Below are 22,473 nucleotides of genomic sequence, written 5' to 3'. Positions count from 1 at the left end.
GATACATACACAGCAAATATCTCATTTTTACAGTAGAATTTATTGCATTATTAGTGACTATCTTCTTAATCACAAAAGCAATAAAGAAAACAATATCCTTAATTTGGTAATGTGATGACTGCTGTTATATAACATTTTGCATATTTCCATACAATTCCTTTTCTATGCATATTTTTAAGCTCAGATAATACTATATATACAGTTTACTATTCTCATTTTTTACCATTCTGTACCAATGTTAGAATGTTAGGTGTTCCTAATTATTCCTTTAAAATACTATTTTAATATACAGGTAGTTATTTATTTTCATATCTATTTTGGGGTGTTTAGATTATGTCACATGGTTTTTTCATTGCTACAAATCAGATTACAAGTAACATTTTTGTCTACATTTCTGACCATCTCCTTGACAAATTTCTAGAGGAGGAAGTGATAGTTTAAAGAATATGAACATCTTTCTTGTTATTGACACTTCCTGCCAAACCATTTTTCAAACTACCTGCCCTTCCAGTGGTGTATGAGACTGTACTACTCCTTTGCTATCAATGGTTATTACTTTTTAAACAATTTTTGCTATCTGATAAGCAAAAATTGGCATCTCATATTTAATTATTAATAAGATTATAATTTCACACTTTGAGATTTTTCTACATCTTTTATTGATTTTTAAGTTTTGCATCAATTCTTCTAATATTAAGATTATGAATTTGAGATATATGCTAAAAATACCTTTTGAAAGTTACCCATCTGCTTTCTAATTTTTCCTGAGGTCTTGATTTCAGAAGTTTAACTTCTACACAACCAAAGGCTGTGCTACTGTGATTTTTGTTCAAAGTCCTTCCCTCTCAAACAGTTAAATATTCACCTACATTTTCTTCCAGTTTTATGGTTTCATTGTTTATACTTAAAGCTAAAATCCAACTGGAAACTGATCTGTATTTTCAACTTAACCTGCAGAATGTTCCAAACTAAAAATACTGGATTGCATCAACAAAATTCTAGAAATATCATGAATTTTTAGGTTTCCTGAGAGCAATATTAGTTATTCTTGCAAATGTCTACTTAACATAATATTTTTACAGAGGAAAAAAAAATCTATTTCTATAAAACGAAGTAAATTGGAGGGGAAGAAAAAATGGCAATGGGGCAGATCTACTTTGGTTTAAAAATTCAAATTAATAAATATTTAAGAGTACTAACTACTATAGTTGGTCTTGATGATCGTTTTGGTCGATGATTAAGTAGTATATCAACAGCTCCCACTACTTCAGAGTCGATTGCCACCAAAAGTGCATCTGCGGACTTTAAAAAAAAAAAAAGTTAAAAATGAAAATGGAGGGAAAAAGGTAAACTACTTTTACTAATTCATAAAGAAAACTATTTCTTTTTGAAAATTTAAACTGTATTATATACAGTAATACTGAATTTTTAAAAATTTAGACTATCCAAATATAACATTTGCTTGCTTTAGCAATACTTCTGTGTACCACAACACACACATTTTTATCCTGGTTTCACTGCTTGAGCTGATCAAATAATGAATGCTTGGTAGTGGGTTTATTAATGAAACAGGGCTGATATAGGTAGTATTTAAAGTTAATGTTATTTTTTCCAAGATGTTTATTTACTTTTGAACTTTGGATCAAAAGAATCCTAATATTGCAAATCTATAAAAGAAATTGCCAAGAAAAATTACAAGCAAAGGATATAATCAATACAACCATGAAGTTAGGGGACAATGGAAAATAAAAACAGGAGGAGCCCGCTGTTCTCATCTTTAAAGCACATATGGCTGACTGAAATTGTGTAAATCATGACATTAATTTAGCAATCTTTTTCTTTTTCTTTTTTTGGCCTTGCTGCGCTGCTTGTGCTTTCTTAGTTCCCTGACCAGGGATTGACCCCAGGCCACGGTAGTGAAAGCTCTGAGACTTAAGGAGTGGACAGCCAGGAAATTCCCAATGTTAGCAATCTTATCAAGTAAAAATCACAAAGAATTATCTCTGAGGAATCAATGTCCTCAGAGACAAGGAGAAGTGACTTTACAGGATGACTCCCAAACTATAGCTCATTTTGAAGCTCCAACTCTGATAGGAGGAAAAAAGTAAATAGAAGCGGAGTAAATGGAGACTTTTCAGCTTTTCAGTGTAACAAAATCTTCAGTCCTATTAAGGTACTTAGCAACTGAGATCAGGTTTTCGATTTCTAAGGAAAACCATAAAGGCAGAAGCAAAAAGTGGGGATAAGTAACAATTTAATCTAAGAAAACACTCTGATTATTTTCAGTATATACATTTTTAAACTATTTTAATCTTTAATAACTATTTAAATCAACATTATCTCCCACAAAAGTGAAACTATCTATCTTTAATCTTTGTAGCTGAAAAGAATAAAGCTTTCATCCACTTTATCTAGATATTAAAAATAGGACTAAAAATGGCAGATTTTATCTGGATGTCTAAAAATAGGAGTAAGCACCCCAAGGAATGGGATGGGGCCACATTCAACCATTAGGAACTGCCTGTGTATTCCCAGAGGAAAAACTCCTCACAGTCATGGGAAATTTAATTCATTATTTTATCCCTTAAAACTTTTAGGTTTCACTGAGCTGTAGCCTATTCTTTAAAATCTAGCCTTATTCTTCTTCTGCTTTGCATACATTTCTAACTTCAGTTTGGTACTTGGTCAACTGAAACAAACAAAAAGAACCATGTGTTCATTTCTACTAAACAGTTCACTAATGATTTTTAATTTTAACCTATAAAGCTAGCTAACTATAGTAACGCCACTGCAAACACCAAGCAACTCCAGTCACCTGAAACATCATCATGAATTAAGCTGTAAATTTCTTCCAAAATCATACTGAGCTGTCACAAACTAACTTTATGGGCATTATTCCTTAGAAGGAACTGCCTCAACCACACTGACTTAAGAGTTGTCTATAAATTACAGATACCTGGCTTTCCCAAGTACCCCTCTGGTCTTTATTGAATAAGGAAACAGCCAGATTAAAATCAACAAAGAAGGGAGGAAGGACGAAAAATTGCTAAAAGTTGACCACTGAGAAGATAAAATATCAGCATAGCTAAACCACTACCAATTCAAAGCAGCCTGAAACCATTTGATATAAGGAAAAACATATCAATAATTTCAGACTATAAGAAGCAAATAAAATGATTATACTCTTGATGAGTCCCACTTATGATGCTAAAGTTAAATTATATTCAGATACACTATTTAGTAAACAATAAAGAAAGATTCATGTTAAATCTTTCAAAGCTTAAAAGGATAAGCTTCAGGTAGAGAAATATTTATTTACATAAAAAAGTCAAGTAAATAAGGAGTTGCCATTGACATGTTCTATACAAATGCTGTCACTTGATACATAAAAAGGTAGTTCTAAAGAGGAAAAATTATTTTTAAAATATCTATATGTACACAACATGTCCTCATAAGTTTTGTTTCCCAATTTCTTACAGATATTTGACTATTCTTTATTAAATCTGCTTAGTACATATTTATTATGTATTAATGGAGTTACTCCCTCCCTTCTCATCTCAGACTTTGTCAACAATTCCCATACTCTTTCCTCTAAGCTCAGATTCTCATAAGTTATCTATTTCCTTACCAACGATAAAATTTCCACCTTGGTATTCTCTTTACTGCTCTCGTCTTCCACAGGACCCTGGTCCTTCATTCGCGGAAATACCAATCCTAGCCTCTACCTCCCAAAACATGAAATACTTCCTCACTCTTTGCTAACTTGACTTGATCCTCTCTCTTGAGCAAGACAAGGTCCCTGCTGTCAAGCAGCTTATTTGGTGGGAGAAGTTGTCGTTGTTTAGCTCTTTGCGACCCCATGGACTGCAGCCTGCCAGCTCCTCTGTCCATGGGATTTCCCAGGCAAGAATGGAGTGGGTTACCATTCCCTCCTCCAAGGGATCTTCCTGACCCAGGAATCGAACCCGAGTCTTCTGCACTGCAGGCAGATTCTTTACCACTAAGCCACCTGGGAAGCCCATCTTTCTCTTACCACTCAAGTTTTCTTTCTCTCATTCTGCCAAACTTCTAAAACTCATGCGTGTCATTTTCTCTAATTCTACTGATGCCAGAGATTCAAGATCCAATGGCCTTTCCTATCATTTTCCTGATTTCTAAACAACTAAGAAAACTGTTTTTTTGGTTTTTCACAGTGGTCCATGATCCTAACTCCTTTAATGAAATCCTCTCCTTGTAAAGACGTTTATTAATGTAGATGGCTCCCTGAGAAGGAATCAACACTAGTTGTTTGCTCTTCTCTGTGATTTCATCCATTCTCACGGTGTCAGATCATCCCCATGCCCATGACTGCTGTATTTCTCCAGCCCAATCTCTCCCTAGAGATGTAAGCTTTCCATTGAAAACTTCCTGATAGCCCCAAAATAAACAAGGCTAAAACCAGAATTCACAGTTCTCTGCCCCAAGTTTGAGTGCTTTGTAACTTCCTGTTTTCCTTTCATCATTCTCCCAGTAACCCATGTTTATGATTTTCAGATCATCTTGGACTCTTTCTCAATCCTCCCTTCCAAAGTTAAATACTCACCAAGTTCTATTAATTCTTCCTTCACAATCTCTCTTACATTTGCCATTATTCTTCCCCTATTCTCACAGCCACTATTCTGGTTCAGGCTTTAACCTCTTCATATATGGATTACTATAAAAACTGCTCACCCAAGCTATTTATAGCCTTCCCCATTTCCTGTTTTTTTAATCTATACTGAACACAGCCACTAGATTAGTTTTCCTAAAATACCACTGTATACATCACATCCTTTCTCAAAAATCTTGTAATGATCCCATTATTTATCACATAAAACCCCAATTGCTTAGACCGGCATTCAAGCCCTTTCCATCAGTTTTGTTTTAGTTATTTTTCCAGATATTTCCACTACCATCCAACCCAAATATCTTCTTCAAAAAGGCTAAGTCAAGTCACTGTCTCAAGAACATACATTGTACATATCTTTGTTTATATCCTTCTCTATATCCTGTTCCCCTCCTATCTATTAAATACATATTTTTTTTACAGTAGTTTTAAATAATAGTATAAAAGCATGGACTCTGGCAGTCAGAACCTGAGTTCAAATTCCAGCTCTGCCATTTAGGGAATAAGTTTGGGCATGTTACTGAAGCTTTCTGTACCTCGGTTTCCTCCTCTATAAAACAGGGATAATAGTAGTACCTAACTCATAGAGCTTTTGTAGGGATTAAGAAGTGACTATATTTGCAATTATTAATATTTCAAGGCTTGAGCTCAACTGACGCTTCCATGAAAGCTTTCTTGATAGTGCCAATCCACAGTGATCTTCTCTTTCCTATGTTTCCAAAACACTTACGTTAAACCACTAAAGTTTAAGAATATAACAGGGTTTCTCAATAGTGGCACTACTGACATTTTGGACCAGATCAATCTTTGTTGTGGGGGCTGTCCTGTTCACCACAGGATCATTAACAGCGTCGCTACCTTCTACCCACCAGAGGCCAGGTACAAACCTACCCCTTAACTGCAAAACCAAAAATGTTTCCCAGTGTTGCCAAATGTCCCTGAGGGACAAAATTGTCCAGCTGCGAGTCACTAGTATGACACAAGATAAAATACATGAGAGCACTTTATAAGCCCTAAGCAATATACAAGGATCAATTATCATTACCACTCAGCACGTATGAAATACACTTTTCTATTATTTAATTGATTTAAAATTCATTGTTCGTTTTAACATACTTTTGTACAGAACTCATGTTTTACTTATTCATTTCTACAATGACACCCAACCAAAGGTTTCAGATGTTTGTTGACTGAGAAATAAGACACAGGTAACCCAGAACAGGACACAGTGAACTAGAAAGAGCATGGGATTTGCAGGCAAAAGATTTGGTTCAAATATTAGCTTTGCCCTTATTTATTTTAGAACTTTGGGCAATACATTACAGTCTATGAGCCTCAGTTTTCTGCTCTATAAAATATAACATCTATATAGGCTGGCTATGACGTTCAAATTTGTTCAGGTATCTGAAAGAACCATGTAAATTACAGAAATTTTATATACAGACATATATAAAAAGAAAATGATTATTGTACCATAATACCTCTTATATATGGAATCATCAGAGACTTTCCTTGTAACCTTATTTTCTAGGTAACTGAAGCTTATGCTTTTAAGTATTTAACTTTAAAATTTAAACAATTTTGACAGAATTTTTCTGCTTTCAGAAGTACTATATATATTCCTCTTTCTTGTCAAGCAATATATACTGAACATAGCTTAATTTTCCCTTACTGACTCTGGGCTATTGTTATAAACATTAATTACCACTCGAACATACAGTTCCCTTAGAGATTATCAGGTATGTAAGGCTGCTGATCTCCTTAAAAAGAGTCAGAGGTACTGTGCCTAACTTTGTTCCACTGTAGCCTCATGCCTCTTCTGTTGCTCCCATAATTCTCTATGGATTAGAAAACTAAGTAAGTTTGTTAAAGTGTAATCTAAAATAAGAAAAAATAGACTTTGAGAGAAGATTCCAGATAAAGTTCATAAATGGGAAACCTCATCACATCTAATCTGGCTGCTCAGGGGTATTTTTTACTTACTTTCTGGTTCTTGGTGGTATTCTGGATAAATGAAATTTCTGGAAAAGCAATTTTTTTCTACTTAAACATGTATATACAGAGTTGATACCACATGTTGTTATATATATATAATATTTATAATAGAAATGTTTATAGGACTAACCTATTTTTTTTAATCAATGCGTGTTTTCTGATATCACTCTTTAAAAAGGCTCATTAATGTAAAGCAACAACACAGCAAATGCTCAAACTATGAAAGGAAATAAAAGAGCCAGAATTCAAATGCAAAGTCCCATGATAAGCAAAACAAAAAGGAAGGAAAATAACATTAAATTCCTTCACATCTCTGAACTAAATTCTTTCAAGATACAGATGCCTATTTTTTTACCTGAACTCATATGAAGACAAGCAAGAAAGGTCAACATTTCCCAATTTAAAAAATTTCATTCACATTTAGTTATAAGTAAACACTAAATTTCAGACAAAAAGAAAAATTTAATTAAACTTAGGAGAAAATCAAAGTCAAGTTGAAAATTGCTTTGTATGTGAGAAGTACTTTGTTCTTATGCTTGTAAGTTATATGGGCCACAGAAATACCTGTTCCCCTGACTCTTCCAGAACACCTGTACTATTTTTAGATATATAAGATAAATAGTAATAATATAAGTAATAAAAAACAAAGTCATCTTTAATAAGTCATAATAATTTAACTCTGTCGGATGTTTTAAAACATATAAGATGAGGAAGAGTGAAAATTGGAGGGAAAAAAATCAAGTCAAAATATTATATTTTTTAAAAAGGCTTTTTTTGGTTTGTTTTTAAATTTTTAGTAGCTCAAAACAAAAGGTAAAAGAGAAAAGAAAAATAGGAAGGAAGAAGGAAAAAAAGGAAGGAAGAAAGAGAGGAAGAAAACGAGAGAGAAAGGACAGAACGTGGCATATCTCACAGTACTTAAAAGCTACTGGATAAAATTGTCTAGCCTTGTACCTGGCAACCGTAGTCCAAAAGAAGCTGCAGTATATCCAAGTTCTCGTTTTCAATAGTTATGGTAACAGCATTTCTCCCAAGCACATCTACGCAATTTATGTTCAAGTCACCTGAACTGTTTTCCTCCAAAATCTTTTTAACCATATAATAGTCACCTAAATAACAATACACAAACATAATTTAATATCCATGACACATTAAATAAGAACAACTGTAAAGAAAACTTAGCTTGATGATTTAAAAGATTAAAAAACCTAAACTCATTTTTGTATATGCAACTGCGCAAAGAAAATGTGAACATTTCCTTGCTGAAAACGTATACCCTGATTAAAAAAATATATGTACATCACTAATAAACAGAAAAAAATGGAAAAATTTTAAATGTACAGTTTAAAATATAATTTGTTTAAAATGCAAAACTGGTTGATGATAAGGAAAAAAAACTTTTAGAAGATATTTAAAGTAATAAAGAATGTCTAAAAGTACAGACTGAGTGCTAGAAAAATAAGATAGAAAGGATTTAAATTTTATATCTCAAATACATACACACATTTAATTGTTAAATGGTTAAAAGATCTAGTAATAAATGGAGGCTGTTATGAAGAGGTTTTTACAGGGGAAAATACACTTTGGAAAAGCAGTGAATGTATATATGCTCGTGGGTATGCACAGTAAGAGGGAGAGATGCCCGAAATTCCTAGTCTCCTCCCCACTCTACCAACACACACACACACACACACACACCTCATTAATAACACTGTTTAAATGATGGGATATTCAGCTCACAGAACTCTAAAGCAGGACTATGATTAATGCTCGTAGAGGCCAATGTCAGACTATTTCAAAATCAAATCTGACCTGTCAGGATTATGCAGATTAGCTTCTGCCTCACTCTACCCCACATCAAAACAGCTAATGAATGGGGGAAAATGAGAATAATTATAGAGTAATCATTTTCACAGAGGGCCCACTATACTTGTCTGCTAACCAGCTGGTGCAGTAAGTAAAAGGGGAAAAAATCAAAAGAGAAATGCTAATTAAATGGAGAAAAAAGCTAAGTGGGTTTTGCTTTATTTCATCTTGCTTTTTAAACATAAGATGAATAAACCATTTAAAGTGACTTGCAAATATAGCTGTTCCTTGGCAGTCTATGAATAAGAAACAAGCAGAGAACAATCAGAGTGGAAACCAGAAGGAAAAAGAATGATTTCATGATACAGAAAGAGAAATTCTAAAACTAGACTGAGTGAATAACAAAGAAAGGTAACAACACTATTATTTTTAACCAGTGACTTTTAAGTCCTCATTTTTGGAAGGTGTTGAATGGTAGTTTTCTTGATGGTGTATTCCTTAGTTCCCTCAAGAAAACTAGTCAGAAAAAGAAACTATTTCCTCAAAGCACTATTAATTTATATTTAAATACTAACACCCCATGGCAAAAACTTATCAAACACTTCGCAAAGTGAAGTTCTGAATCACAAGTTGAACCAATAGTGAACATGCAGATAGATCAGTGAAAATTTATCACTAATCCTAGAAAATAACTTTAAAACCTTATTTCAGGTGAATTTATTTCAGTGTCTTAGTTGTAGGAGAATGCTATCCATAAAAACTCTGGCTCTATTTTCTTTGATTTCATGATATGCCTAGGTGAGGAACAGGTTTTTTCTTTATCCTTGGGACTCATTTCTGAATCTGACTCTGCCCTTCATTAATATGCAATACTTCAGCCATTTTCTCTTGAAATATTGCTTCATTTCCATATTACTTTTTCTCCTATTGCAACTTCTTTAGGTATTATGTTCGATCATCCATTCCAAATTCTGTGTCTCTAAAGGCATATTTTTCTTCTTTCTTCCTCTCTTTTCTGCTTCAGGATAAATTCACATTTCTCTTCAAGTCATTTATTCCTCCTTTAACTGTTTCTGCTGATTACTCCATTTTTTTTTAATGACTATATTTTTTATTTCTCTAAGCTTTATTGGATTCCTTTCCAAATCTTTTTATCTACTTTCTTATGTTTTCATTATTTTAAGCTTTTTGTCATTTAAACACTTATTTTATGGTCTCTATATAACAACTGGGCTTCCCTGGTGGCTCAGTGATAAAGAAATCCCCTACCAATACAGGAGACATTGGTTGATCTCTTGGTGGGGAAGATCCCCTGGAGAAGGAAATGGCAACCTATTCCAGTATTCTTGCCTGGAAAATCTCATGGACAGAGGAACCTGGCAGGCTACAGTCCATGTGTTGCAAAAGAGTCAGATATGACTTAATGCTTAAATAACAACAAAACACAATAATTATCTGAGGGCCTTACAGATTTAACCTTATTCATTGTGTCACTTGTGATAATGAAATTTTCAATTGGGTATTGCAAACTCAACTTCATGTGGTTTAACTTTGGGAAACTAGGCAGCCTAGTTTGAAACCTTGCCTCACCAAGGATTATGTGTTCACTTCTTCCAGATAACTCAGAGGTTTTGCTACACAATGAATCTTTTTTTATATTAATTTCTCAGTTTAGGTTTTCCAAGAACAAGAAGTTAATATTAAATTCCAAGCCAACAAGAGGCAGGAGCATAGTTACAAATCCTTAGGGAAATCTTATTTAAAAGCTTCTTTGTAGTCTCCCTTTGCTGATGGCTGGGTTCTTTTCTTCATCTACCCCTTTGCTAGAAGTATATAGTCCTTTATGGATCCTGGTTTCATGCTTGCATGCTGTTCCAAATCTCCACTTTGTACAAACTCAAGGCTTACTTCCATATGGGCATTAAAAGTCTAATCCCAACAATGCCCAGACCATTAACTCTTGCTCCCACCCATAGAGCTGTCAAATGTCCGCTTACACACTCCTCTGTTTTTCAGTCTTTTCTTTATGTTTGAATTTGTTTTCCTTACTTTCTTGAAAGCTCAGTTGTTCATTTAAATGGATGTTTGTTATATTTTATCTAAAATTTCTATGTGAATTGAAACAAAAGGGTCTTCAGATTATTTAGTCAGCAATACTGTTAGAGACAGAAAGGCATAAAGAACTATATAAATGTAATTCTTACAAAATTTTGTAAATTTCATGTATAACAAATGGTCAAAAACTGCTACACATTTAAAAGTTTGAATTACTGTTTGAAAAGTAATTTGTATTGCAAATTCAGATTCTACGGCTTTATGGTTTCAAAGACTATTTCCATTACAGAAAGGGGGCTATACAAGGAAAATATAAATAAGATTTATAATAAAAATTTTATTAAAATTTCCACCCTGCCACAGCTGACATACTCACGCAAAAAAACCACCACAAACTATAGTCACAGAACCAATAGGAGACCTAGAGTGGTTCCTAAACATTCTACCTAAGTTTAAATTTGCAAGCCATTTAAAACAATGTACTGTATTTAGAAAGCTCAGTAAGTCTTAATATTTATAATGAGTCTATATGTAAGAAGAGGTTAGTAAATTTAAAATACATAGCAAGAAGCTAGTTATAGAGAAGGATTACAAGTAAAAATGTCTTATGGGTCACGCAAACGTAGAAATGTTTTTCATTTTACACTGAAGTTGCTTTTGAAAGTTACATACATCTTTTCGAATATCACATATAGAAGGAAATGCAACATGATCCATTTACTTTTTTGGCTAGATGGTTGTCTTTATTTAGTGAAGGAAAAAAGAAACTTTCAATCAATTCCACCAGTAAACAAACTCAACAGCAAAACTTCTCAGTCCCGTCTCCCAAATGTCTCCCAAATGTCTCCCATACTTATCTGCTTGTATCCATGTACATACACTGCTACCCTCAGTTCAAGACACCATCATCTCTCTCCTGGACTCTGCACTGACCTCTTCACTGATAAGGCTGCCTAAACTCTACTACAGGGGTCAACAAACTTTTTCTCTAAAGGGCCATATAGTAAATATTTAGGCTTTGTGGGCCATACTATCCCCACTGTAAGTACCCAACCCTGCTTTTGCTGCACAAAAGTGGCCACAGACCATATGTACACAATGAGCTTCAATGTGTTCTAATAAAACTTCATTTATGGACACTCAAGTTTAACTTCCGTATAATCTTCACATTATGAAATATGATTCTTCTTTTGATTTATTCCTGACCACTTGAAATGTATGTAAAAGCCATTCTTTGCTCACAGGCTTTTCAGAGACAGGTGGTGGGTGGATTTGGCCTATAGGCCCACCTCTACTCTGGAATCAGCCCTTTAATCCACTCTCCACCCAGCAGCCACAGTGATCATATAAAAATCAGGTTTTTAATCCTCAAGACTTTTAATCACACTTTAGTAAATTCTATAATCTTTACTGTGGCTTACTAAGCCCTATGGGACCTACGGCTTGCGACCATTCTGAATATACCTTGGAGCCACTCTCCCTCTCACCCACTATGATCTTTCTACACCAGAGTTTTCCAAACTGCAGGCTGCAACCCATTTGCAGTCACGAAATCAATGCAGCAAGTCCTAACCAACAATTTCAAAAATTGTATATAAAAATACCAAGGTAATTCCATAGATCCTTAGCAACAAATTTTCCCCGACCGACTTGACACATTCACCCTGGCCAACTTGAGAAGGACTTCCCCAGTGGTTTAGACGGTAAACCGTCTGCCTACGGTGCGGGAGATCTGGGTTCAATCCCTAGGCCAGGAAGATCTCCTGGAGAAGGAAATGGCAACCCACTCCAGTACTCTTGCCTAGAATATCCTATGGACAGAGGAGCCTGGTAGGCTACAGTCCATGGGGTCACAAAGAGTCAGACACAACTGAGTGACTTCACTTTCACGTTCTTTCAATTTGAGAAAGACAGCGGAGAAATGTTATAGTATCAATGAAGAACTGGTGGCATCTCATTTTATTTTCTGGCATCTGATGGTAAATTTCAACATCACTGAAATGGAAGCACTCATGTTAGTTTAATTTTATAGTAACCAAATAGGAAAAGGAGTACGTCAAGGCTGTATATTGTCACCCAGCTTATTTAACTTATATGCAGAGTACATCATGAGAAATGCTGAACTGGAAGAAACACAAGCTGGAATCAAGATTGCCGGGAGAAATATCAATAACCTCAGATATGCAGATGACACCACCCTTATGGCAGAAAGTGAAGAGGAACTAAAAAGCCTCTTGATGAAAGTGAAAGAGGAGAGTGAAAAAGGTGGCTTAAAGCTCAACATTCAGAAAACGAAGATCATGGCATCCGGTCCCATCACTTCATGGCAAATAGATGGGGAAACAGTGGAAACACTGTCAGTCTTTATTTTGGGGGGCTCCAAAATCACTGCAGATGGTGATTGCAGCCATGAAATTAAAAGACACTTACTCCTTGGAAGAAAAGTTATGACCAACCTAGATAGCATATTCAAAAGCAGAGACATTACTTTGCCGACTAAGGTCCGTCTAGTCAAGGCTATGGTTTTTCCAGTGGTCATGTGTGGATGTGAGAGCTGGACTGTGAAGAAGGCTGAGCACCAAAGAATTGATGCTTTTGAACTGTGGTGTTGAAGAAGACTCTTGGGAGACCCTTGGACTGCAAGGAGATCCAACCAGTCCATTCTGAAGAAGAGCAACCCTGGGATTTCTTTGGAAGGAATGATGCTAAAGCTGAAACTCCAGTACTTTGGCTACCTCATGTGAAGAGTTGACTCATTGGAAAAGACTCTGATGCTGGGAGGGATTGGGGGCAGGAGGAGAAGGGGATGACCCAGGATGAGATGGCTGGATGGCATCACTGACTCGACGGATGTGAGTTTGAGTCAACTCCAGGAGTTGGTGATGGACAGGGAGGCCTGGCATGCTGCAATTCATGGGGTCGCAAAGAGTCGGACACGACTGAGCGACTGAACTAAATTGAACCAAATTTTTAGTTAGTTGTGGGATGATATATCTGTCAATAAATCTGTTTTTCAAACCAAGTTTCTATAACTTTTTGATTATGGCACATGAACTATACTAACGATGCTTAAAATAGATTTTATTTATTAAGAGGAAAAAAAATGAGATAAAAAATACAGAGCCATGATCAAATTCAATTGTTGGCTCTAGAAATAAAGTAGTAACAATACTGATCAAAATGTTAACTCCATAGCAAACCTCAAATTAGTTTGAACGAAATTCTTTAAAAAAAACAAAACCTACATGTAAGACTTTTAGAGTGAAAATGATTTTAAAATGTAGCTTTACCAAACATGCACAAGCCAGTATTTATCAGAGACCCCTAATGTATTTCCATTCACATTGCTGTGAATGAAATCTCCAAAATTAGCTACTCAGAGGCATGGTATACTGAACTGTCCATAGTACTCTGAATATTTTTGTAAAAAGACAATTATTACTGTAATTTCTTAGTCATTTATATCTGTTAATGAAGACAATTAGTGATAATGAATATCACCTGGGAAAAGAGCAAAGTTGAAATGCTTCAGGAAAATATTATATTAATAGTATAGAAGGTAATGGTGATTTTTTAGAGTAAATTAGTTTATAAATTTAAAACTGCTAATATATTCTTGGATCTATTAGAAGCAATGTTTACTTTGTAATTACAGTCTGGAATATGATTTGAAATGCAATTCACAGTGATGTTACAAGTACTATAAAACAGTTAATATCAGGTATATGGTATTACAGTTTCATAAATGATTTATTGTGTTGTTTAATTTAATCTCACATACATTTAAATTATACATATTTATAGAACTGAAAAAGTACACTAATGATCAATATAAATGAAGCTACAAAAATATAAAAGGATTAGTAATGTGACAACAAATGTGACCAGAAACAAACATGAGTTGTTTTTTTTTTTTTTTTTTAACAGAAGCTATTAATAACAGTGCTGATCACCATTTTATAGGTCACGAAGTTTGGGCATCCAAAGAAATTCCACTCAATTTCACAACTATAGGATATTGGATAACACCAAATATTAGTCCTGATAATTTGTTTATGTTTTTAAAAGTCACTACTTAATCACCTCTTAGTGATAGCTTTTGAACTTATTACATATTAAATTACTAATCCTAGAATTTAAACTTCTTAGTATCAATATATCTGTATGAAGTCAGTTATAAGGAAGATATTTACAATACTGGAAGCAGGGAAGAAGAGGAATTATTCCTAGGTTGCAACAATATCCATACAATAAAACCTAATCTTTTAACATCCTCCCCAAAGTTTATAATATAGTAGGTAAAGGGGTTTGGCTTGAGTTACATTTGTTTAGCTTCTCAGATAAAAGACAGACTGCATACTAAGAATATCCCATCTTCCAAATCACAAATAGGCCATGTAGTTAAATTGAGCACTTGTTTCTTCTCATCAGATAGATCTATTAGGCCCAAACATACTTTTTTCCCTTACTGCTCCTCACAAGAGAGCATCTTCATTACACAGGAAGCTACTAAAAAGACAGGGATGTAGTCAGTTATTTCTTGATAAAGCACCTTTACAGCGCCTTAACAAAATTAGCTTGATAAATGTTATACATTCAGATGATGAATTGTAGAAAAGAGCAGTGACTTAAAAATGAAATAGAGAAACACACTTGTGGAATCACTACAAAGAAATACCAGCAGTACAGAACTAAGAAGTAAGCTAGCTGCTCAATGATTAGTCTGTTATACACTATCCACAAGATAGCCGAACCATACAGCATGCCACTACAAGTGATTTGAAAACCTCTCTTGTCCAAAATGCTTACACTAATGACAATTCGTGAAATGTTTGTAGAATTGTGTCTATAGTACCCTCTTTACCTCTCCTTGCTGCAAAGTTTTCTCCCGTCACACCACATACCTCTTTATATTTGGTGTCCCTTGTCAACATGAAAGTTCTCAGCAGTTCCTAGTACTCCACACTTTTTCTTCCCACTGCCATCCTCTCCAACCCCAAACACTTCAAAGTCTCTTTTCAAATAGCTTCTTTAAAAGTCCCACTAAATACATTAAGTAAAAGTGCTATTAAACAGCAGCTTGATATTACTTCTCCTGGAAATGTTACCCATTTTAAAAGCATGCTACAATCCACTCCAGTCCTCTTGCCTGGAAAATCCCATGGATGGAGGAGCGTGGTAGGCTACAGTCCATGGGGTCGCAAAGAGTCAGACATGACTGAGCGATTTCACTCACTCACTCACTCACTCAAACTCCTTTCAGGGTGTATTGAAGGTCAGTGGCTGTGGTGGCTTGTGACGTCATCCTTATAGGGGCAGATGGCAAGTGCCAGTATTTTTGTTGGAAGAACCAAAGAGAACTCTTATAAGTGAGAAAGAGAATAATTAAAAACAAAGACTCAATGAGTAGGATAAACAGCAAACTGGTCAAAGAATAAGAAAGAATTAGTGAATTAGAAAAGAAAAATTAATTCATGCAATTATTACAGACACATGTGAAAATGAAGTTCAAGAGAAACAGTGGTTAGAGCCAAACAATCCAAAATAACTGGCATTTTAGAAAGAGAGAATAGAATGGTAGGGAATAAAGTGTTGATGGTTTTTCAGAGTTCACATGCATCTGAGTATTCTAAGTCAATACTCAGAAAGCCCAACACATCTGAAAGGTTGGTATAAAGGTTAGCAAACCAAGACTCAGAACTATTATGTTGTGAAACTAAAGAACAGTGGATGTAAAGAGAATATCTTAAAAGCAGGCTTAGGGAAATGACTTTATCTGCAAATAAAAGCTGGCTTGACTGACAGCTGTGCTCTCAAAGGCAACAATAAAAGCCAGAAGAGAGTCGGAAGCAATTTTCAAAATGTTTATAAGAGTTAGTGACAACTAGAATGTTTCATCTGCTTGAACTCTTGAGAAAACAATAGAGATACGATGCAGAAACTTCATTCTACACTGTAGATCATTCAGTAACCAAAACTTCACTGTTAGAAACTTCATGTTAAAAATGACTGAAATGGGAAAGAAACCTTAAAAAGAGGGGGTATATGTATATGACGATTCACTTTGCTGCACAGAAGATACTAACACGGCTGGTAAAGCAACTGTGCTCCAGAAGAGAGGGAGAGGAGCAGAAAGGGACCTGAAAAGAGCTGCAGTAATAGAGAAAGGAGACGACGCAGCAAAAGCCGTGATTCTGAAAAGCTGCGCAAAATGGAAAGCTTGTTAATTTTTTAAAAATTGACTCAGGGTGAGAAATAAAACTTGAATTATCTATTAAAAAAAAAAAAAAGCATGCTGAAACAAAGGCAAGCAAAATTTAAGTGGAATCCAGGCATCAAAGCAGGCTCCACACAATGCAACCAATCATACCACAAAGGTGACACAAGACTCCAGATTATTAAGATTAAGCCCAAGAAGGCGATGGCACCCCACTCCAGTACTGTTGCCTGGAAAATCCCATGGACAGAGGAGCCTGGTAGGCTGCTGTCCATGGGGTCGCGAAGAATCGGACACAACTGAGCGACTTCCCTTTCACTTTTCACTTTCATGCATTGGAGAAGGAAATGGCAACCCACTCCAGTGTTCCTGCCTGGAGAATTCCAGGGACGGGGGAGCCTGGTGGGCTGCCGTCTATGGGGTCGCACAGAGTCAGACACGACTGAAGTGACTTAGCAGCAGCAGCAGCAAGAATAAGGGTGAAATTCGATTCTTTCCATCCCTCCCCTGACTCCAGAATGCTGAAATTCAAAGGCCTCCTGACATTAATTGCAAATCAGATTTCCTGACAATGTTCTTCATGAAAAGCTGACAGGGACTGAATCCAGACTGAGTCCTTTCATCATTTTCTTCTGCTGCACAAGAACTGATGACCGATCATCAGCAAATTAAAGGATTTATACTAAAGCTACCATCTACTCAAGTTACTTTCAAAGAGCATATGTAGCTTCAGTTCAGGTCAGTCGCTCAATGCTCCCTAAATAAAGGTATTAATCTTTTCTCCAGCCCAAAGGCCTGAAGTAGACCACTGTCTCCCACAAATAAAAGTGGCTCATTACCACACTGAACTCTCAATGAGAAAGGAAAAAGACAATGGGTGGTAGAATCACTGCTTGATACTTCATAAAATAACACACGTATAGCCACTCATTTCAATTAACCTTTACCTCTAAACTGCAGCATTCTATGTCTAAAAAGAACATGCGTACTCAGAATTTTACTAGGTGGTTGGGGCAGACTTAACTTTACAAAACTGGCACAGAAATCTTTGATTTACTTTTTCTTCTAAAATTTTCAGAAAGACAACAACCAATGTTCCCCTTGAGATGATTCTGACACACTTAGAAGATCAGCAACAGCCACTATTAAGTGGCCACTACCTAGATAGCATATTAAAAAGCAGAGACATTACTTTGCCAACAAAGGTCTGTCTAGTCAAGGCTATGGTTTTTCTAGTAGTCATGTATGGATGAGAGTTGGACTGTGAAGAAAACTGAGCACCGAAGAATTGATGCTTTTGAACTGTGTTTTTGGAGAAGACTCTTGAGAGTCCCTTGGACTGCAAGGAGATCCAACCAGTCCATTCTAAAGGAGATCAGTCCTGGGTGTTCATTGGAAGAGCTGATGCTAAAGCTGAAACTCCAATACCTTGGTCACCTCACGCGAAGAGTTGACTCATTGCAAGAGTCTGATGCTGGGAGGGATTGGGGGCAGGAGGAGAAGGGGACGACGGAGAATGAGATGGCTGGATGGCATCACCGACTTGATGGAAATGAGTTTGAGTGAACTCTGGGAGTTGGTGACGGACAGGGAGGCCTCGTGTGCTGTGATTCATAGGGTCGAAAGAGTTGGACACGACTGAGCGACTGAACTGACCTGAACCTGGATCAGAACTTGCCTAGATCTATAGAACTAATTTGGAGAAGGCAATGGCAACCCACTCCAGTACTCTTGCCTGGAAAATCCCATGGACGGAGGAGCCTGGTAGGCTGCAGTCCATGGGGTCGCTAAGAGTCGGACACGACTGAGCAACTTCACTTTCACTTTTCACTTTCATGCATTGGAGAAGGAAATGGCAACCCACTCCAGTGTTCTTGCCTGGAGAATCCCAGGGACGGGGAAGCCTGGTGGGCAGTCATCTATGGGGTCGCACAGAGTTGGACACAACTGAAGCGACTTAGCAGCAGCAGCAGCAGCAGCATAGAACTAATTTACATAAAAGCCAGCTATACACACTATAAAATCAAACTATAAAATCATTTTCATTTCCTATTTTTTCCCTTTACTCCTTAATCTGTACACAATTTTCAAAGAGCCATCCATCTAACAAATACATACCACCGCATCTTCACAATTTCTGCTTTAGGAATTCTCAAGTGGAATACATTATGAACATTTTACACATATAGAGGAAAACTGGTCAATGAAAAAGGTTGAGAAACACAGATAATCTACAGCAAATTTGCTCTCATCCTTTTTTACTTTTACTGGACAAGTATAATCCATGGAAACCTCAGTTAATAAAAGAGTCATAGAGAGCAAGTTTAATTTCTAACCAGTAAGTTCCAAATGTGGATGTGTCTTTTCTATCACAAATGATTTTCATTCATTCAACTACAACTAGATCAATAAAACTCAGTAGTTTAAAGAGTACAGACTCAAAATAGATCCTAGTTCTACTACTTCCTAACTAATGTAACCTTGGGCAAAGTAATTATAAAGTTTTACTAAGCCTCATTTTCCTCATTTGTAAAATGGGGTTAACAACATATCTGGCTCACAGGGTTGTGAGGATTAAATGAAATCATGTATGAAAAGCATATGACTACCCAGAAAGCTGTCTCAGTAAATGTTTGCCATTTGGCTTGATGAAAGCTTCAAAGTAATAGTGGAAACCATAGCTACCTTAGGAAAACTTTCACTTTTAGATTTGGTTTGGGTAACACTGAAAAAGGTTTAACAATATTAGTGAATATAAACAAAAACAACCTGCTATAACTCAAATTTATTTTTTAGCATAAATGTATATCATAAGCGCATTTAAGAAATAAGCCATTTTCCAAAATCTAACCCAAGAATTCATTTCAACATACCTGAAACAAAAAATGCCTATTTCATCTCACTTGTTAAAAATTTTTTAAATTTATATGTGAGAGAAAAAGCATACATATTTACTTTTCACCCTACCTCCAAAAGCCAAATCTCTCCAAGGATCTTACTGATGTTATAAAAAGGAAACAAAGAATACCAAGGCTGTTTCAAATGGCACGACTGGATAGGCTACAAAGCTATCATACATAAAAACTCTTTTGAGATATGTCATGCAATAATCCTAAATATACACACCATACAAGTATTTACTCAAGCTATGTTCCATTATGACATTCCTCTGTCCTATTTGACAAGAGTATTAAATTGCCTCTCTTGACATAATGTTTGCTTTAAAATAACCGTTGCTCAGTAATGTGGGGTAGAAAGAAGCAGCAGCCACTTAGTAATTCTAGTATAACACAATCTGTCCCCCCCCCCACCCCGGGTTTTTTTTTTTCTCCCTCTCAGAGAAATTTTAAAGGAAGAGAATTCAGACTATCCACTCCAAAAATACTAAAAATTTTACTTAATCCATACAGTGATATTTATGAGGTTGTATGTTTCTTTACATTTTGAAGACTACTTCAAACTGTGTCCATGGACTTCCACATATGCTTTCATCATATAATTTAATACTATTACATAAGAGCATAAAAGTTACTCATGATGGACACAGGTAGACTTTGCTTATACTTAAATATGTTCTCAAAAACTTGTGCAAATAAAATCCTATCTCAAAAACAGTAACAGCAGTTAAGGAGGCTGTCATTTATTAAAATAATACAGAGACAAAAAAAATCCTCTGTAATCTTTTCACAGGGTAAGTTGCCCTTTGGGTTTGTTTTGGAAGTTTGCATGATCCTAAACATTTTTCCTAAGCAAACATGGCCATTGGAAGCCAAGCTGAATAAATTTAGAAAGAAAAGTTAGAACGCTTTTTCACATGTAGGAAATAAAAGCAGTCTTCGGGCAATGAATTTCCTATTCTTTTTATTATATTCATCAATAGAGAGATGAATGCTTAAGTGAAGAGACTTTATTATGGCCATAAAAGTGATCGATTTCCAGATTAAAAAAAGAAACACATTAAATATATTCCAAATCTTTGCCCTGTAATTATTTTGTTTGTTGTTGTTTGGTCGCGAAGTCCTGTCCGATTCTTTTACGACTGCAATTCTGTCCTACCTGTATTTCCCGAAGAAGAATGAGGAACAAGAAACCTTTCTCTCCAATAAAAAGCAAGAACAAAGCTGTTCCCTAAATCTGGACAAACTCTGGAACTTAGAATTTTCGGTAAAGTCCTGTTTTTATGTCCACTGCTGCTGCTAAGTCACTTCAGTCGTGTCCGACTCTGTGCGACCCCACAGACGGCTGCCCACCAGGCTCCCAGTCCCTGGGATTCTCTAGGCAAGAACACTGGAGTGGGTTGCCATTTCCTTCTCCAATGCATGAAAGTGAAAAGTGAAAGGGAAGTCGCTCTGTTGTGTCTGACCCTTAGCGACCCCATGGACTGCCGCCCACCAGGCTCCTTCGTCCATGGGATTTTCCAGGCAAGAGTAGTGGAGTGGGTTGCCATTGCCTTCTCCACTTTATGTCCACATAGGATACTAAAATACCTAATCCCATCCAACAATCACAGAACACTGGGTGGCTGGAGTTAAATAATACAAGTAACGTTTAAAAAAAAAAGAGAGAAGAAAGAAAAGAAAAGAAAAACCAACTGAAAGCCCATAAGCAAGAGAAACCCCAAGCAAGGACATGGGATTTTAGGACTGAAAACTCCCAAACTTGACAAAACCTCTGGGCTTCCAGAAAGAACTGAAACACCAAAGGGGAGATCAGGAGACTCAGGTGGGCAGTAGCGGAGGTGAGACTAAAAGCCTAGCAGCGTCTCGGCTCCCCCGACGCTACCTGAACCCCGGACCCCACGAAAGGAGACAGAGGGCAGAGCCGCCGCCCCCAGGCGCGGGGCTCCGAGGGCGGCACCCGCGGCTGCTCCCGCCCTTCAGCTCCGCACACACGAGGCAGAGGCGGTGCCCGGCGGCCCCAGTGATGCAGCGAGCGCGGCGGGAACAGACGCTCGGCGCGAGAGCAAGAGGGAATGCCCCAAGTTGAGGCTGGGAAGAGGGTGAAGGGTGTGGAGGGCAGGGGCATCCAAAAGCGGAGAAAGGGGCCTCGCTCTCACCCTTGTCGCACGCCAGCAAGAAAAGCTTCTCATTCAAGGTATTCTCCTCCTTCACCTCCCGCACATCCTTCAGCGCCATCACCTCGTTTGGCGACGAAGAGGAGGATGGGGAAGAAGGCAGGGAGGAGGAGGAGGCGCCCGAGAGGTCCGTGCTCGGGTACAGGGCCGCCATCATCGCGGCCCATGAAGGGGGCAGGCCAGGGGACGGGGGCGGGGCCCCCGCCAGCCCCGACCCCGATCCCAGCCCCGCCCCCCGGCTGGAAAAGGGATGAGTCGTTCCCACGGCCGCCTCGGCTCGAGGCCCGTTGGCCCCGAAGGGCGTCGCCTCCCCACGGAGCCAGCACTCGCCTTCCACTGACAGCCCCAGACTGGTGGCAGCGCATGCGCGGCCCCGGGGCCAGCGCCCCCTCCCCAGCCGCCGGCGCCCAGGCCGAGCGGGTCCGCGCCCGTCCGGGGACGACAGGGTGGCGCGCGCCAGGGCGGCAGCCGAGCGCGGGGCCGTGCCAGGAGCCGCAAGGGCCGCGCGGAGGGCGGCCCGGCCAGAGAGGACGACGAAAATCGGTGGGAGAGGAGCTCCAAGAGGAGATTCTACACGCGCCGGGCTCCAGGGCCCTGGGAATCATCGGCCGAGCAGTGCCCGGAGGAGATGTTCGCGGCTCTCCTCACGTCATCTTCCGCTCAGCGCTAGCGACGACGACG

At 37.5% G+C, this 22,473-nt stretch overlaps 1 protein-coding gene across 4 annotated transcripts in view; it reads right to left on the bottom strand.

Annotated features, from left to right (window-relative positions):
• TRPC1 (transient receptor potential cation channel subfamily C member 1) overlaps positions 1–21,964 on the bottom strand; it is a 59,486-nt gene extending 37,522 nt beyond the window's left edge. For 2 of the 4 annotated variants that reach the window (XM_040234136.1, XM_040234141.1), the window contains exons 1-3: positions 21,775–21,964; positions 7,595–7,749; positions 1,201–1,302 (exon numbers count right to left, since the gene is read on the bottom strand). In XM_040234136.1, the coding sequence (XP_040090070.1) occupies positions 1,201–1,302; positions 7,595–7,749; positions 21,775–21,949 (432 nt within the window). In that variant the 5' untranslated portion in view covers positions 21,950–21,964. The remainder of the gene's footprint in view (positions 1–1,200; positions 1,303–7,594; positions 7,750–21,774) is intronic. The other 2 variants (XM_040234147.1, XM_040234157.1) reach the window with 1 other exon arrangement.
• Between the last annotated feature and the right edge of the window lie 509 nt (positions 21,965–22,473).

Source organism: Oryx dammah, unplaced genomic scaffold (assembly GCF_014754425.2).
Source record: "Oryx dammah isolate SB20612 unplaced genomic scaffold, SCBI_Odam_1.1 HiC_scaffold_2, whole genome shotgun sequence".
Lineage (NCBI taxonomy): Eukaryota > Metazoa > Chordata > Mammalia > Artiodactyla > Bovidae > Oryx > Oryx dammah.
This window is presented reverse-complemented; position numbering and strand designations above follow the sequence as displayed.